This window comes from Nymphalis io, chromosome 18, assembly GCF_905147045.1.
Source record: "Nymphalis io chromosome 18, ilAglIoxx1.1, whole genome shotgun sequence".
Classification (NCBI taxonomy): domain Eukaryota; kingdom Metazoa; phylum Arthropoda; class Insecta; order Lepidoptera; family Nymphalidae; genus Nymphalis; species Nymphalis io.
In genome coordinates this window covers 6947176-6967959 of record NC_065905.1, presented here as the reverse complement: position 1 = coordinate 6967959, position 20784 = coordinate 6947176, and the positions used below count along the sequence as shown (strand labels likewise).

The window sequence follows — 20784 nt, the reverse complement described above, 5'->3', positions numbered from 1 at the left end:
TCCGTAATGATATACATATATGTTTATTATTCAATATCTCGACCAATGATTCGCGGCAATTCAATTTCAAAGTTGTTAACTTGTCTTTACTTTTTAAAGAAGAAAAGAAAAGAGGAGTAAAGAAGGAGAAAGAAGCAAACCACTTATGTGGTTTACGTCACGGTAGCATGCAAAAGCGACCCCGTGGCTCTCCACGTTAAGACGGAAAGGGTACCGCTGGTTTTGTAGTGGGTATTCCGATGTTCGGGGTGCTCTCGGTGCCTTGGACACCGGCGAGCCCCATATACCCCCCCCCCCCCATACACTGTTCCCGTGGGGAAAACGAGTAAAGCGTTTTTCTAGCGTTAAAAAAGGCTATAAGTGGTTTCGTTTTAAGTCATACTGAACTCTGAAGATATATATGTAACTGTTATAAATACTTACTAAATATAAAATAAATACTACAAAAAGCAATTTTCTAGTTTCTTGCGACAAATTTCATAAAACATTATAAAAATGACCTTATTACTTAGTAAGTTCATTCTTTATTCTATATAAATCACTTCAAGATTTTTCGAAAAATCCAGTAATATATAAAATGATTTTCCAGTTACTCAAAAGAATTATTCTATTTATATACCAGCATCTCACTTAAACGACAATATTTCAAAATAAATTAAGTAGATAGCTAATTAAATTATCTAAAGTACTGCTAAATCAGTGTTTCAAAATATTTTGAATGAATATTTAGACTTTAACAAGTAATTTTGAATCATCAAGCAATTATACTACTTCGGAATAGAATTCTACTGAAAATAAGTAGTAAGGAACACGATAATAAATCTATTTACAAAAAACCGGTGGTAGACTTTTTTAACTGGTGGTAGGGCTTTGTGCAAGCTCGTCTGGGTAGGTACCTACTCATCAGATATTCTACCGCAAAACAGCAATACTTGATATTGTTGTGTTCCGGTTTGAAGGGTGAGTGAGCCAGTGTAATTACAGGCACAAGGGACATAAAATCTTAGTTCCCAAGGTTGGTGGCGCATTGGATATGTAAGCGATGGTTGACATTTCTTACAATGCTAATGTCTAAGAGCGTTGGTGACCACTTACCATCAGGTGGCCCATATGCTCGTCCGCCTTCCTATTCTATAAAAAAAAAAAAAAAAACCATTTTGAATAATATACATGCAACTAGTTAATTTCTACACGAGATCCAGCAATTTTATTAAATATATACTTTTTAGATATGTATTCTGATACAGAATAATAGGCTTTACTAATGAGATCATTTAGAAGTTAAGAATAAGATATGTGTTCTAATTATACTAGTTCAGTTTCAGTTACGTTGCTTATCGAATAATACTTAAATTATTTCGAGTGTTTTCTATGCGTTCATCCGTTATGATAGAAATGTCAATGTCAAAGTATTACGATCAACTCGTAATTTTTTTACTGCGTTTCAAAACATTTCAACTACTCTGAAGTCTAAGAGTCTAAGAGCCCCACTTTCATATAAGCGTGGGATTATCATACTAACCGGTATAAAGCTCTTTTCTTCTAAAACATTGACTCATTTATGAGTACCTCTAAAAATGCGACCTTGCGATTTCATTCGGAATGTTTTAACAAAAAACATTAAAAACATTTTTACAATAATCGATAATTGTGAATGTATCACAAAAATAGTCTATAAACTTCCGCACACACACACACACACACACACACAGTTTCCGACTTCGAAAAGTCAATGTAAATAAATCCTTTTTCGTTTAAAGTAGTATTTATTATAAAAAAAAAAACAAATAATTTCAAATCTTATTATAAAAACCAATAATTAAGAAACTGACGGCCAGTAAATGTCTCGCGTATCAAAGGCGTCCCCTCGTATTTTTAGTACAGGTTAAATTTGAAATTTTGATTGGTTTATCAAAAGTTAAGGTAAATTTTATATTATCGAAAGTCAAATTTCGTATATATATATACATATATATATAAGCTAAATACCACACATCAGATCTTTTAAACTATCCGCCCGATTGACTTGAAATTTGTCACAGTTACTCTTTCCCCGTCGAAGACGCTCACGGATTTTACGTAAATCCTATCCAAAATACATTTTCCTTATCAATCAACCACCCTGTGCGAAGCCAAAGTATATAAATAATAACATAATGTTATATAATACAATGAATTTAACTATAACCATGAATTTAAAACCAGGAATTTAAATATAGTTGCCAAAAGTAGCCATAAGTTATATTTTCACATTTAACATTATTTTTTATAACTTTTATCACATGATTTATAGTCAGATTTGATTGGATTAATATTAATTACTAAATGAGGAGACGTTTTTTCTAGTATTTCCGAACAAGGTGAATGCATCTGTGCGTTTTTGAACCTCTGAAAGGAAGACCTCGTTTCCACGAACTTGAAATCGCACCTCATAATTATATCCTTGTATATAATTATAAGGTCATCGTGACGTTTTCATGAAAAATCTATGTCGTGGACCCGAACTGCGTCTTTCTATACCTTTTTTTTATTATACAATGTATAAACATAGAAAGCACAGGAGAAACTAAACAGACGATTACAATTTATGGTAATTAACGACCCGAATATAAAAGGTTATCCTTGGAGCACCAAGGACTCCGGTACTATTACCTCTCTAAATAATTAATAGGCTTTAAAAGTATGCTATTTCGAATAACCGGACTGTTCTATTACAACTATTCTCAGAAACAGGTTAACGCATTTGTAGCGATAAATTTAGATTTTTATTATTTGTATGTTTATCATTATTATTGCCGTTGATCTGTCTGTTCATTACTTTGTTACAACTATAACTCAACTATTCTCTAACAAAATCTTATGGTTCATAAAAGTTTTATTTAGAAACACGCCTTTATTATCAGCAGTTTTATTATAAGTAACTTGGGCGTAGTTTGACGACTCACACATATGGTTCTCACACACTGAGAAAATTTGAGAAATAATGCTTGAAATTTAGATTGTTTTAATATCTATTTATATAATAATTATTAACTTAAATTTCACTTCAAGGTGCGTATAACATATTGAGCCTTGCATTTCACGGTCAACGTCGAGGGTAGTGTGTGTTCTACATCACTAGGTCAGTTACACGATTATATATCACGATATTTAGCGGGGAATTCATAAAATGTTTCTATGTTATATGGCGAGGATGGTTCTGAATTTCTGAAGTTTATAATTCCTAATCGATGGAATATTTGTTGAATTAAGATGTATTTACTATATTAAATGTCACTCTTAATGAAACATAATCCTAACTAAACATATAGAAAACACTTATTTAAGTAAACGCAGAAATCGTATAGCGCTTATTTCGAGAAGTGTATATTTGTTTGTTTGCGGTAGACAAGAACTGAGATCGACGATCGATACGAATGCCAAATATTTTGGATCTTTCTAGGTTAGATATCTATGCGAGTATAAATCTTCAGAAATAATTCCAGATTTGATTTATATTACTAGTATAGATTTAGAGTTCTGTTATTAGAAAAGTAAAAAAAAATATTGTTTTAAATGTTAATATACTCCAATGTATTCTGTAAGAACTCATTACGGGATACGCTACTTTGATGAGTGTGATGAGAGATAAGATGAGTATCACTTAAATTGACTGGCCCGTTAGCATATTCGACAGTAAACCTACCTTCCATTCCAAGGTTGCGGGCTCGATCCACGAGTCGGGTTGTATTATGTATATAATTATGCATTATGTAATTATTATTTTATTTAAAAATATACATGTAAATATGTTACCTAAAACACAGGCAATAAATTGTCTACCTTAAAAATGCTATAATTATTACAGAAAATATATTCCTATCTGACATTTCACGATCGTGTCCTGCAGTGCATTTCGCGATTGTATTTTATGTTAAATACATTTACTGGTCTAAGTATTCTGAGTGAGTGTGTGAGTAAGTACATGACGTGACTACAAAAGTAATATGACCACTGATAAGCAAATTTATTACTAAAAAGTAGGACTGAATTTTCTATAGTTTTTGATTTTGTAGATAAATGTAAATAGCATCAGTTAATATTCATATATTATATCAATTACTATTTATTTCTTCTGACTGATTTTGATCACATTGACATTTATTAATGGTGAAAAGATCAGACGCGACAAGAGAAAGTTTAATTTTTACTTGCTTCCAAACTTCAGGTTGACACTAAAAATCTATTTACAGGAAAACCCAATAACTGTATCTTTATTTTATAGAATAGATTGGCGAACGAGCAAATGGGTTGGGAATGAGACATTGGTATTGTAAGAGATGTTAACCATCGCTTACATAGCCAATGCGCCACCAACCTTAGGAACTAAGATGTTATGTCCCTTCTGCCTGTAGTTACACTGGCTCACTCCCTTCAAATTTCCTTCCCTTCCCTACCCTTTCACCCTACTACCCTTCAAACCGGAACACAACACAATACCAAGTATTGCCAGACGAGCTTGCACAGAGCCCTACCACCAGTAAACGTGGATTTATTAAATCGTAGAGAATACTTTCGGAGCGATAGCAAACAATAATTTTAAACTATATTTTGTACATATCAATATATAGAGATATATACTTACTATTCAAGTTATCCCTATATGCGTCAAAGAAATAGCGCGTTCGAGAATGTACATATGTATAGTCATCTGCAGGAAGGATGGCACTTTTACTATTATTAAATACTAGCTAACCCGTGCCAACTTCGTTGGGCAGTAAACATTTTTACTTGTGATGAAATTATGTGGTTTGGTTAGTGCTGAGTGCTATGATTTATTTCCCCACTGCCAAAAGTCGCGTTGGCCGAACATTATTAATTAAGTAAAAAAATAATTTTATCTGAATAAAATTTCCTTGGTGATAAAGCAATTTATTTATAAAAAGATTTAAGCATATGCAAAAAAACCGTATAATAGAAATATCATTTAATAGATTACGACACGGTCGCGATTCCATACCTATGTCGTATTATCTCTTTAACTATTTGTCCAAATTATATGCAGTAAAATGGAAAGGTCTTTTGTTTTAAACACTTGAGACGATAAGTTAACTTATTATGATAAGAATTCATAATTGTTAATAATATAATCAATAAACATGTCCTAACGATTTAAATATATTTTTTAATATAAAAAACTACTTTTTGTGACTTATATAAAAGTTAGACATACTGTCTCGCTAACTTTTTTGTAGACATTATAAAGTTCTACAGCTTTTCTATAGAATTCAATCATTTATCTCTCATCGTTAACGATGCATGCCTGCCTTAAACAGCGTTCGTAAGAAACGTTTTCGTTCGACCGTTTTTTCCGACTTCTTTGCAAATCCGGCTACCACGAAAAAGTCTAATATATAGCCTATAGTTAATATATATGGCACTCACAAATAGTGTCACCTTCTATTGATAAAAGAATTTTCAAAATCGGTTTTATAGATCCAGATATTACCTCCTACAACCTCACAAACTTTACCTCTTTATACTATTAGTATTGATATGTAGTGTCCACCAGACCGATTTCGGCCACGGCGGCCAATCTCAAGTGAGATGAGCCAACTACGCAGGAGATATTATAGTGCACAAGTGTGTGCGCAAACACAGGTGCACTCTCTATTCCCTAACTCTCATAATCCGATGGGACGGCAATCCGACACGACCGGAATGAGTTCAGGCGCAGGAGCAACAGCTTTACGTGCTTTCCGAGGCACGGGAGTGTACACACTTCCAACTTCCAGACTCCGGGCTGCTACTGAGAATTTTCTGATAGAAAAACCCAATAACTTTTTTATTGGCCCGACCTGGGAATTGAACCCAGGACCTCCGGGTCTGCGGCCTTATATAAAGCCACTAGACCAACGAGGCAGTTATATTAGTTATATAGATATGTACATTAATATATAATATACCTAAAGAGCACGCACCATATTTTGAAAATAAGTATATGTAATATAATATAACCAAAAAAAGCAATATTACAACTGTGGATAAGAAATTATAACGGTTTTTGTAGATAACCGTTTCTTCTTTGATGCCATCCCTATGAGGTGTATGTATAATATATATTGTAAAAAATAACGTTGTAAAATTATTTAAACAATAATATTGTAAAAATGGACGTTGTGAATTTGCTTTGAATTAATAGACTAAGTCACCGTCACCGTTTGATCGATTTCTATGAAAGTTGACACATATATATATATATATAAAGTAAATAGCCTGGTAATGTCCCAATACTTGGCTAAGGCCTCCTCTTCCTTTGCGGGAAGGGTTTGAAGCTTGTTCCACCGCGCTGCACCAATACGGGTTGGTAGATACGCATGTCGCAGAATTTGAAATTCAATTTGATTGCACTCACAAAATTTCACGCGCTATCATCGGTTAAAATTCACGCGTTGTAAATATCTATCTCGACTATACATATAATATATCAAGGACATAGTATCCACTTTGTCATGACTGACATCGCCACAAAATGGCACTGAAGCACATCAACTTCTATACCATTCAAACGATGTCTGTGACAATTGGTATGTACGAGTGTATGCTTAGAACGTCGGTCGGGTTTTGCTATTTAAGTTATAATAATAGTTTTACATAACGAGGAAAATATTATAAACGTACATGAGATCACAAATAGCGTTCCATTATCGTCCATTAAGACCTTATAATATAAAAGTAGAAACTGTTTTATATTTCATTCTTATAATAATATTATTTATAATCGCAAAGCCCATATTGAATTGCTACTGCTTTATAGATTAAAGTAAAAATTAGTAATTATATTTGTATAAAATTATATTATAAATATTTTTGTTAAGTTTACCGATCCGGATATTATCTGAATGAAGGGAAGAATCTATAAGTATTTTACTATGATTTTAATGTTAACATCTAGCAGCGCAACAGCTCACAGCCGAAGATAAAACAGCTTACAGCCTTTTTCTTCTCTTGTTTCACAATCGGTTTCTTTTTTATTATTATTTGTGGCTATTGACACGACTTTTTAAGAATTATATATAAATGAGATGTTATTAAATGGAAATGAGAATAAAATTTATTACGAAACTTGCAATTTTATATATTTTCCACAATTTTACATTTTTTTTATTATACACATATTCATTATTATTATTATAATTATATTAATAGTTTGTTTGAATAGTAAAGTGTAATAAGTATCTTAAATGTTTTTTAAGGTTACTGATAATGTTGTCTCAGCGAGAGTTGATTGAATTCAAAAACGTTTTCTTTATTAAAATTAAATATATTCAGATCTAATGGACTGGTGGATAGAAAATGTAGATCTGAAACGAAAGTCATTCAACGGCTTCGAATCCGAGCACCATGAGTTTTCTAAAGGTGTGAAAATATACGATACGTGGGTCTCTTAAACCACATTGGAGTGTGGAATAAGTTCCAAACGTGTTCCTCAAAAGTGGAAAGGCTTTAACTTAGCCGGGAAACCTTTAGAGGCTGCTACTACAGTTGTTTACAAGTTAATTCATCAACTGCTTAAAAATATTGCATAATTTACTAAACTACTACCGCCGATAGACCGTTGCTAGTTTGTTGGTTTCCCCTCAAAAATACTGGTGGGTAATAGTTGAAGCGCTTTCGTGATAAATTAATTGAAATACCAAATAACAAATTAGGTTTAAAAGTTCTCTTAGTTCGCCTCTTACGAAACCCACGGGTTAACTTTTAAAGTTAATTGATTTACTTTCATAGTCAGACTATTCTATTCTGGTCTACTGAGTAGGAAAGAGCCGCTCCGTCTACCGTCTACTCGTAGATGTCATAATAGTTGACTAAGCTAGTTTTCTTTTACTTGGTGGTAGGACTTTGTGCAAGCCCGTCTGGGTTGGTACCACCCAGTTATTTCATTTTCTAACGGCAAACAGCAATCCATAGTTTTTATGTTCCGTTTTAATCATAAGGGAAATGAGCTCATGTAACTACAGGCACAAGGGACATTACATCTTAGTCTTGGGAACTAATAAAGCAAGTGGCGCATTGACGATGTAAATAATGGTTAATATTTCTTACTAATTGCCCGTTCGCCTTCCTTTATAAAAAAAAACATTGTTTTGTTATTTTCGAATGACGCAAATAACACGAAATCGTTAACTATTTATACTATGTATCCATCAGTTATAAAGTTCGTTATATTCGAAGATCTGCCTTGTAGCATATCAAGACAAAATGTCGTGTAACATGCTTTAAAACGCATTCTTTTTTAAGCGATAGTTTAAAAATATAGATAAAGTTTTATCTTAAAATAAAGTTAAACTTTATTTTAACAGAATAAGAATAAGAACTTCATCGGCACTCGACCTCTTTGTTAGTTTACATATATGTTAGTTAATTATAGTTAAGTGTATATTTTAATTGAAACGCAGGAGCATAAATAATCTACTCGCAAGTGTTCACCTCTCTTCATATATAATATCATGGTAAGTATTTTTATATATAATTTATTAATGCGTAGTGAAGTAATAACACGACTTAAAGAAAAACATTTATATTTAATCAAGTAAAACAATCGCGTCGTACTTTATATTAATAAGATTGTCATTATAAATATAACAAGAACTTACACATCGTATCTAGGCAGCTGTCATTGTGCCTTGTTACCGGTGAAGAGCCTGGGTTCAGGCATATCGTCGCGCAAAACGTGGCTCGAGCAACTGGTTGTACATAGACTTGTTATTCATAGACATGTCACAATATTTGTAAATATATTAAGATTACATAGAGTTAAAATTAAAATCTTTGATAAATGGAAATAAATTGTATTATAATAATGATTTTCTTTGAATTTTCTGTACGTTTAAAAAAACATAAACATGTGAACACAATTTATAAGCCAAATATAAAGTATAATATAAAACAAATTATAATATATATATTATAATAATATAATAATTATATATATATTTGATTCGTAATAAATTCTTAAAATTAAAAATAAATATAACGTACATATACTTTATTCAATTTATGTAACCGCTTCTCTTTTGATACATAATTGCTAAACGTGATAGTACATTAAATTTAAAACAAATTTATTTTGTCGAAAAAATATGTGCATATATATAAAAACCTAAGGTAACAAAATTGCTATGCGCGTCCATCCATAAATTATAGCATGTAGAGGCGATTCATGAAGAATTATGCAGCAGCGCTGATGCCTATTTTAAAAAAACAAGGTTCATTTCACATTGTAAATAGGTCAAAAAAGAGAGGGTAATATAAAAGAGTGATCACAATATCTAGATTGAAAATCGAACCTGTAACGCAAAATCGGCTACAATATTAATATATTGTATAAAAATAAACCCTAAAGCCTTCTTCTCTATTTGTTATTACTGTAATTTAACAGATAGATTGGTTATTGATATGGTTGTCGATGGTTAAGTTGATAAAGATTAGTGGAAACAAAAAATGCACATTCCTTTTTTAAAATTAATGTAACATAAAAAAACGGAAAACCCATACTTACATTTTTCATTAAATGTCATATTTTGAAAATATTGTACTTGAATAAATTAATCCGTGAATTCTCGATAAAATAACAAAATTATTATAAAGATTATAAAAAATAGTCGAAATAAAATACAACGCCATGTCTACGTGGCGCTTATATTCTCTACCCCGTCGGATTGAGTCTCGTCCGAACACGGCAGTCGTCAACACAACCGCATGGAGTCTTGACCAAAACGGACGTATATACTTTAATTTTATTTCCCTTTCTTTCCCGCGCAATAGTACAGACTAATAATATTCGTTTGACAAATCAAAAAGTTTGCGACAGAAAAGTATTTATTCAAACGGTGCTGCTGATGCCTTGTACGTGTAAAGTGACTTTTATGTTTTGTGACAGTGAAAGTTTTAATGTTCGATATGAATGGTCTACTCTCGGAGCGAGAAAAGGCGGGAAATGTTGACAGGTGAGTCAGAAAAACCTTATAATATTTTTTAATTAAGGACATGAGTTAATTATATTCGCTAGAAAGTTATCATACATTTACTCCGCGCTCTAAAATTTTACTACAACAATAACAAAACATTGACGTTTTAATGATATTCTCTTGTATTCAATATTATAAAATTTCATTTCACTTTACTTGGAATATTTTACAAACTTACACTTATTAAATTTCTGATACATTACACATTAAAAAATAAATAAAAACATTAAAAAACACACTTAAAAATATTAATTGAAAACCAACGAAACGTTCTTTCCTAACTAAATGGAATGTAAAACTGGTTTTAGGACTTTATTAACGAAATTAAATATAGCGATTAATTGAATAATTTGAATTTAAATTGCTCTGTTATTATTTGGTAATGGTTCATTAACATTATAAGTTTAAATAAAATGAATTACACTTTTTTGTTAGTTCGACAAAGAATGACGAAATTAATTATAATATATGTCATACTACATTTTACATCAGTAAAATATTACCTTCTAGGAAATAATTTTATTAGCATACAATTTTATAAAAATAAAGTGATTTTATTCTATTACGTAATATTTCTTAAATATCACATACATTTACATAAACAACCAATTAAAAAAAAGTGTTTTATTGTTTGTAAGCCGTTCTTAAAAACATGTTAAGTTACGATTATATGTCATTTATCATTCATACTATAAAACTTTGATTACTAAACAACGATGTTTATTTACAGAAAAACATCCAATTATTATATCATTACGTTTCTTCGTTTTTTACCAATATTTGCAGTTAAAACGTCATACAATTTGATTAGTAATTTTTCGTTTTAGTTGCATTTATTAAAGTTAAGCCGTGAAATATGATTGCTAGTTAATTGAAATCGAGTTGTTATCAAATTCGCAGGCTTAGACATTTATCTTAATTCTAATATTATCTATCAGCAATTATAATATATGTATAAATTCGAAATATCAATCTCAGACTAATTGTTTACAATAAATATTTGTATTACTCTTCGTTTGATCATGATTCAGGGCTTTAGTTCACTTGGGCTCATCGAAATGATACGATTATTATAATATATGAACGTTACATACGAGTATGTATATTCAAAGGGAAGGATTCCAGGAGATTATCATAAAACTATACACATAATCCTGAATACATTCAAACATCGTACTACCAAGCAAAGACACCGGATATTATTGTTTTATTTCCATAAAGTACACGACGGTACAATCAAACATATGTTTCACACATTGAACAATAAAACTGTGCATAATATACATAAATAACTCTTATTTATATTGTATTAAAAGCCACAATGCTGTGACAAAGTATTAACAATTGTGATAAAGGAAACCTAGTTTTTAATTACATGGAATATGCCTTATAATATATTTGACGTCCTGGATTATTCCGGTAGAAAGCCATGTGAATAGGTTAAGTTCGCAGTAATGATAATGCAGCAGATACCCGTTTTTACTTTACGAGGGTTTATTTATATATATTTTTAAATTACCCGAGAGTTCAATATCTAATTTATCTATATACGTATGTAGTTGTATGTTTTAAGGATTTTAAATATATACAAACCTCGCGTCATGTTTTAGTATAAAGCAGAAAAAGATTATCTTTTCGACTACATTGATATAATGAGCTATATCTAAAAAAAATTGTGACAAATCTATTATATTATGTATAAGCTGCGTACTTAAATGGGCTTAGTAGTTTTGCTTACCAGAAAAACAAACAAATAAAGTTGTAATATTCAAAATTTTTTTGATGAAAATAAAACTATTATAAAATTAAAACAATATTAAAATAAAAGGTTATAACTAACAAAATATTTTATCTTTGTATTAAAACAAATTATTCATATAGTCTGTCTGTCTGCTTTCTTAGTCATTCGCTAAGGATTAAAGTTATTTTCAGGGATCAAAAATTACTTACGTGCTAATGATGTTAAGCTTTTAAGATTTGATTTTGTAATTAAATATATTATTACTAATAGTGTGGCATTTGTAAGCCTGTTTGTTTATCCATCGATCACCATTCTATATACCGCCAAACAGCAATACAAATGTATTGCTATGTTCTCGTTTGGAAGATAAATAAGGTTATAATTACACGCAAAAGACATAATAACTTAGATCCAGTTGGCATTGCTTTTAAATGTATATTCCTATAAGCGTACGTGACCACCAGGCGTTGCTTGTGTACCATTCTTAAATAAATAAACAAAACATACCCACTATACAGCATTATACTGATAACTAAAAAAACGCCAAAACTCTCGGCGTCCGCTTTACGCATCCATTCGGTCATCTGATTTCAGATATTTCCAGAACTATACGGATCGAAGCTACTATTACGACGTTTTTTTTTTCATTTAAATATAGAACACCAGCTTGCTAATACACATCAAACAATTGTAAATTGCCTATAAATGCGAGTGAATGCGCTTACACATCGGTCGTGATAACTCAAGCATCCAATACATAAATTACATAGCACAGCAGTATTTCGTAAAAATGCAGACATCATCGTGATCGTGCTTATCGACGGAGACGAATGGCTCCTGTTATGGATAACCCGCTCACATCGAGGCGTGTGGGTCGTCCGTACGTGCTCTGCATAGCCCGCTATCGTTCCGGTGTCATTCTAAGCCGAGGAACAGTATTCGTAGTATAGTTCATAAGATCATTTAAATATTGTCCATATCATAGTAATTATGATAATGAAGAGGAGGAGTATGAACAGGAGGCCATCCTGACTGATTGCTAGTCACGACGATTATTCTCAAGACAAACCAGCGCACGAGATATTGCACTATAGAAATTAGTTCGCAAATAGAGGTGCACTCTCAATTCCCTCACGCCCATAATCCGATGATACGACAATCTGACACGACTGGAGAGATCAATCAAAAACTAAACGTTTTATGTACTTTCCCTAGAACGGAAGTGTAAACACTATCAACTTCCAAACTCTTAAGCTGGTTGCTGTTAACTTTTTACCAAAAAACGAAGTTTTTAGTCCATCCAGGATTTGAACCCAAAACCTAGGAATCGTCAACCGGCGAGGTAGTAAAATACTGTAATAACATACGAAATTGATGATATCAATTGTTATTCACATATACTAACATATGTAAGTTCTTAAAATACGAAACCGTTTCAAAATTAGGTTGTCTTTGTGTATCTGCCTCCGTTTTGGCGCTGAATACATAAATATTTTGCAACCAGCGACGAATGCAAACGAAATATTTCAAATGTAAAATGAACGTACGTGGAAATAATCAGAACTGTAAACGATGTTATTACTCATATATAGTGCATGTTATTTTAGTTACTTTGACCTTAAGCCTGGATAGTATATATAGCACAATAGCTTATAGTTCTAATTGAAGTTACAGATTCGATACTTTAGAACCTTCAGAATTATGTAAAAAATGATTTATAACTAAAACATATACATATAGACCAATAATATGATAGACATATAGACAAATAAGAGGAACTTTTAACGTCTTCTACATATAGTCAGTCATATTAGTCACTCACCCTGATAATTTCTCTCCGGATTCAATAAAGCTTATCATTAATGTACCGTCATGCCATATATATACTTTAGGCTTAAAGTCGCTTATATTACTATTAGTTTTTTTCTATAAAAAAAATTCAGTAGTCTCCCGGAAAGAAGGAAGTCCGATGAGGAAATTAGTAGTGTTACACTCCGTGAGGTCCGCCTCACCCGCTGAGCAGGTCCTGTGCCCAATTGCTCTCCTATTAAGAGGCGCGAAATACACACACACACACAGGTGCACTGTCGTAAATGGAATATACGTGTGTTTACACACACATATGTATACAGCATATATCCTGGATAGTGTAAGTCTCAGAACAAATTCAACATATACTTTAATCAGCCGTCGTTTCAATGTAGAGATTTTTTTTATTTATTTTTTTCCTTAATATTATTTATAAATCATATAGGAATAAAAAAAACCTCAATAATCGAAAAATACCCAGTTACTAATGACAATTAAGACGACAATTAAATCCTGACTCCATGGACTATTATCGTATAAGCGTTAGCGTTTGAGAGCAATTTGTAAATATTAGTGTTGTCTTAAAATAGCAATGCTGATATTATTGTAGAAAATATTTATCAATTTTATAACTGAGTGCCACTTCCTGACTTATTCCTTTAATAGAAAAAATATTAACCGTTTCTTACATCGACAACGCGCCACCAACTTTGGGAACTAAGATGTCATGTCCCTTGTTCCTGTAGTAACACTAGGTCACTCTCTACATCTGGTGAGTAGGTGGTACCTACCCAGACGAGCTTGCACGAATTCCTACAGCCAAGTAAGTAAGCTTTGTTTGTGTTTTGTGTACAATTTTATTAAATGGATTAAATAAATATTTTATAAGATTTTTCATACTACTTATCCGTCCTCGAGATAATCAAACTAAATGTAATAATAATGACTCGGTCGACTTTCTGTAGCACTTCGACTCAGGTTTAAGAAAATACGTCAGTGCCCATTGATTTTCAATAAAGATTCACTTGACAAAATAGATGATATGATAATTATTTAAAAAATTATTATAATAATATGAATACTTAATTTTTTTAAATTATTAAATAAATTAATAGTTACGTTGGAATTGGAATGGCCTTCTGCTATTAGTGGACTTTTTTACCATATAAAGTTTCTGGTGCAAAATAATTTAAGTTGAGTGTTATTTATAGAGCACTATCTCACTTCTTCCCATTCGAGGTGTGCATAACACGTATTAGCCTCTATCGAGTCGATTTATCTTCAATATTTCGTTAAATAAATATAACTTTACTGAACATAAATTTTATTTGTATATTTTTAAAATCCAAAAACATTAATCAAGTTTAACGTATTATGACGTAAGTATCTATAATTAACTAATATATAATGTACAGGTATTTTTATTTTGTTATTTATAAGTATATATTCTACCAGTCTATTTTAATTCGTTTATTTATGTTATAATGAACATCTCTTTTTGATCTCTTGAGTATACTGTTGCCGATAATCTTAATAGGACTAACTTACATCTCATAAAATAAAGCAGAATATACGCTGCATGAGGAAAATTACTGGACAGATCTGATGCTATCCTTTCTTGAAAATGAGTTAATAAGTATGTTGTTCCCAGCTGAGCCATTGTATAATGCCATGTGAGCCATGATTCACTATATTATAAGTTATCTTTCACATCGCTACATAGCAATTATGACTGACTCTATACCCTTAAAAAGTTATAACGTAAACCGAGCCGCAAGAAAAATACAGTGTAGATTGTGTTATTTGTTTTTTTATTTCATATGTAATTGACCTCTCGACCTCAATTGTAATTATTTTGCTTAGTTGTCAGAATTATCATAAATCACTATGAATTATCTTAATTCGCTTAACGTGAAACAAGATAATCTTTGGACTATGTTTAACAAAATCATATTTGGGCTATATATTTACTCCTAATTCTCTGAAGTCCCAAAATATTTAATAATCACTAGATTAATTGAAGCTTGTACTTAAAATAAAATACCTAAGACAGACATTTAAGGGAAAAGAAACAATTATTTTATAAGAAATATATTATATTAAATATATTATATTGAACTACCTTGTTGGTCTAGTGCCTATCCTAAAAGACTACAGTTCAGTGGTTTGATTCCCGCGATTTTCTTTCCAGATATTCTCAGTGACAGTCCGAAAGTTATCATTCCCATGCCTAAGGAAGCTCATAAAACCATTGTTTCTGTGCCCGAAATGTATCGGAGTGTTATCCCTTTAGTATATGAGTGTTCATTCACTAAGAGTTTGGACACAGTAACATTTCTACACTATAATATTTCCAGATGTTTTGTCAATGATATTGGCCAGCCAATCTGGATGAAATTTGAATAAGTGAATAATGTGTTAAAGAACTCAATTTAGAAGTAACTTTTTCTTAAACGCTAGATTCTATAACTATAACCAAAAAAATAAAAGGCGTATTTTCAGGCTTAAAATTATATAAGATATACAAAAAAAATACTATTGCAATACTATTTTTATAATTACACATTTAATAGAATATGGCACCCTTGTTGGAATCCACCAATTCTATTTATTTCTAACTCTGAAAAACATCTACAAACACACTTAAACTTTGTAAAGGGAAGTTGTAAACATCAAAAAGGTCAAATACTTTGAAGACAATATATAAAATTTCACTGCACAGATCACTTAAAATATCATACTACTGCATGTTCGTGTATGTGGAATGAATGCTATCCATCAATACACGCAAACTATGTTTGCTATGTAATTTAACTTTTTTTTAAGTGTCAAAAGTATTAATCCTAATTAAAATGACAAAAATATGTTTTATATAAATAAAACTTTCCTTTTACATACTTAAAAAAAATTACAGTGCCTCTGTGAGATGTATTGTCAAAGCGCAGGCGAATAGATCGGCTGGCGATTTATATCTCTTTGCTTAAAAAAATGCACGAGATAAAACCCTTATTTTATATGTTAGGAAAATTACATAGATAGGTAGAATATACTTTACTGTGCACTGCAAAATATAAAAAAATCATAACACATATACAATCTAGATAACCTAATTGGCGTGCAACTTGGGCGTTCTCGTCACAGAACGATCTCTTTCAGACAACCAACGAGTAGCATGTATATTATAGCATATATAATACGAATATTTCTTGAATGATTAAGTTAAAATTTTTGTACAGTCCTTCAAACTTTCGGGAAGTTGCCATCAATGTTGCTGTACGTAATGTCGTTCGAATCGTATCGGATGATTACAAAAAATGAAAACAATATTGCAACGCTTGCCGGACATTAGCTAGAGTAATGTAATAATAACTTGATAAATTTCTATTTTCGTTTTGTTATGTTTTTCTGTTATAATGTTTATTAAACATGTGTCATTAAGGCATGTACACATGTATCATCGTGATTGATACCATTGTCGTCACTTTTATGTGTAAGTCCACGTATAAAGGGAAACCTAATAATCTATGTCACTTAGTTTTCATCCATATCAAAGGAAACATCTTAAGCAAGATATATATTTATATACATAAAGATTCGATTACAAATTTTTAATCTGATAGAGTTTCTTTAAGAATTAATAATCAAAACAAGGAAGTTTTGTTTTGATTTGTAAATATTTTGAAAAGTAATAGAAAACAGAGAATTAATTTGTATATGAGGAAAAAAAATCATAATCTATAGAAAATTATTTAACGGGGGACACCACATAAAACTTATGCAAGATATCTGAAGACATTTTATTACAATAACTACTAATTTAAATAATTAATAAATACAAATGTTTTAAATGAAGCGCAAGCAAAGTCGCACTAACCTTAGTTAATCAGAAAGACGCAAACATAATAAAAACGAGTCACAGACGCAAAAACATAGATAACCTCCGACCTGCTGGAGTACAATAATATGAACACATGTTAAGACACGAATACACTAGCAGTTTTGTTTACATTTATAATTAAGATGAAAATCAAAAATAGTTGGCTTCACCGTTAAAAATAAGATAAACTCTATACAAAGTTATATAGACGACAGGAAGCGTGGAGTTACGCATTGCGTAAAATACATGAAGAAGGATCTCTCAAACTTTTATGATTGGTAGCCTGCCTGAAAGCAATTCTCTTGGGAATGCTTATGTACAATTTTCGTATGAGAGATCCGACATCATATTCACATGATATGGACATTTGCTTATTAAATTATGTTATATGTATACCTTTTTATGATACTATGATACTTAAATACATCGACCTAATAAGTCCATTTTGGGGCCAAAAATCCCTTAATTTAAAGGTTTTATCAAAATTTATTTAATTTTTGTTTTTATAGAATAATAAGGCGGACGAGCATATGGGCCACCTGATGGTAAGTGGTCACCAAGGCCCATAGACATTGGCATTGTAAGAAATATTAACCATCGCTTACATCACCAATCGCTACCCACCTTGGGAACTAAGATGTTATGTCCCTTGTGCCTGTAATTACTCTGGCTCACTCACCCTTCAAACCGGAACGCAACAATACCAAGTACTGCTGTTTCGCAGTAGAATATCTGATGAGTGGGTGGTACCTACCCAGACGAGCTTACACAAAGCTCTACTACCAGTAAATCAATATTTTGCATAGACAATTCGATAAACTAAAAAATCATTTATATATTCAAAGTAATGCAAAGAAACACAATTTTAAAACGAGGTGAAGGCCCAATCGAAATTTTGCAATCATTTTCTATATAAAAACTAAGTGTTCTATGTATAGCAGTGAGCTAACCTAATGTTTCTATATCATATTATTAAGTGTAATCAAATATTATTCAACAGCACTTCCTCCATTATTCGGTAGACATAGATCATACTCTTTCATTTCAGTTAATTCAAAAAACTCATGTTCAATAAAATGTATCAGCATTTTAACAAATTAGCGTTGTTCTGTGATTCAGGAATAAATTTATTGTAACAATATTATTTCAAAGTATCTTTTGTATCGTAAGTGTACAATCATCTTAATGATAACATCTTCATAATATTTCCAATACTATTTTCGTCTAAGCATAAATTAACCTTATCTACATTGACATTCGATTTTCAAATAAAAACGTTATTCCAAGTTATATTTGAATAAGGATTTTGTTTATACGGAATTTGCAATTCTTATTTTTTTCTAAAGAGTAGTTATTAAGGTACAATGTATTGTTATTTCGTCGGTTTTAATTAATTTAATTGTATTGTAATATTTTATTGTTTTATTAAATATTTAGTAGTGTATATAGTAATATATATATATTAGGGGTAATAAGTAAACATATTAATGTGTAAATATTTGTATGTAAGTTTATTGTTGCAGACATAAACCACCTACCCAGATTATGTTTTTATCTCTCTCAGATAGGGTTGTCTGGAAGAGATGGCTGATAAGACATAATTCCATTGTATTACACATATTTTTTTGTTGTTTTTTTAGTTCTACGTATTTTCCATTATTTATATATTATATGTTTGTTAAATTAATATGTTCTTTACCGTATATGATCGTTTCAATTAATAATAATAATAATGTCCTCCAGACAGATTTCGGCCACGGCGGCCAATGTCAAGAGAGATTAGCCAACTACGCAGGACATATTTTAGTGCACAAGTATGTGCGCAAACACAAGTGCACTCCCTATTCCTTAACTGTCATAATCCGATGGGACGGCAATCCGACACGACCGGAAAGAGACACACTTCCAACTTCCAGACTCCAGGCTGCTACTGAGAATTTTCTGACAAAAAACCCAATAACTTTTTATTGGCCTGGCCTGGGAATTGAACTGACTGAAAAAAATCAAGCCACTATACCAACGAGGCAGTCAAGTCGTTTCAAACATACTGGTAATGAACCATGACTTCGTCTCATATAAGAAAGAACAATATCATTTAATGGTCTGCTTATCTACATTCTTTTCATGATAGTAGATAGCTATTGAGGTCAGGTCTCCTAGTCCTTGGCTCAAATCTCGGGTTGGGCCAATAAAAAATAATTAGGTTTTTACACTCCCGCATCGAATCGTGTTGATCCGGCGCATGATCTCTCTGACTGGGTCGGATTACCATCCCATATTACAATATAGATAAAGGAATATCCATGCATGTGTGTTTGTTTATATACTAGAGCAACACAATGTCTCCTTCACTCTTTACTAGACTCCATTAAATAATTCCGCCTTAGCTAAAATCATTATACTCCCTACAGATTATTTATTTTCTTATTTCGTAATTGTACAACGCTTTTTTTCGACACTAAAATTGAAAGAAAGAACAAGTATAAGAGAGAGAGAGAGTGAGAGAGAGAAAGAAGGACTAACTATCAACACACTATGTAAACAATACAACACGAATAATTTTAATTTGTATATCTTGCTTAAATGATGTACATAAAGCCGCACTAACAAAGGAATTTGTATTTTAGGAGGATACTGTGACCGCTCAATCTCACAATACAATACGGTCATTCATATTTTCGAGTTAAATTAATGTGTGACACTAAAAAGCACGACTTTGTAGTTGTAGCTTCTTGCATAACGACGAAGTGAACTTGTATATAAAAAATAACACGTTCTCTAGAATTAGCATATATATGTATACAATCTTCGTGTCTAAATCCTGCATTTGAATATTTATTTAAAGTTATTGAAAATATTGCGTCATACTTTATTCAACGCGCGTTCCACTGATTTTGACGTACAAATTAGATAAAATTGTTAGAAAACTGACAACTTCGCAGCTCGGGAGAATAAAGCGTCGTAATATGAGATTGAATACATTTTACATAACTTAATTTAATCGCCTCAATTTAAATAACTGTAATTCGTGAATGGTAATGGTGCAACTGTTGACGTATCCCAATGCTGGGCTCTTCTCTTAATGTGATGGATTTGGAGCTTACTCCATCGCGCTGCTCCTCTATAGGTTGGAGGATAGACTGTCGCAGACTATCATCGTGATACATATATTTTTTTATTTTCCTTCATTACTAAGATCGATATGAATTATAAGCGCAATTTTACATATTTATGTATTTACTTTAAAATACATTTTTAAACTATTTATAAAACATTCCGACTTTATCTTTAATTGAAAACACAACCAAGCGAAGCGAAAGTGATTGCGAATCGGTATCTTTTGTAAA

The 20784-nt window shown here is 31.4% G+C and overlaps 1 protein-coding gene across 1 annotated transcript in view; it reads left to right on the top strand.

The window, feature by feature from the left end:
• Nucleotides 1-9726: 9726 nt before the first annotated feature.
• The window catches only part of LOC126775217 (calcium/calmodulin-dependent protein kinase kinase 1), a 99402-nt gene continuing 88344 nt past the window's right edge, over nt 9727-20784 (top strand). The window contains exon 1 of the mRNA XM_050497007.1: nt 9727-9989. Coding sequence (XP_050352964.1) covers nt 9934-9989 — 56 coding nt within the window. The 5' untranslated portion in view covers nt 9727-9933. The remainder of the gene's footprint in view (nt 9990-20784) is intronic.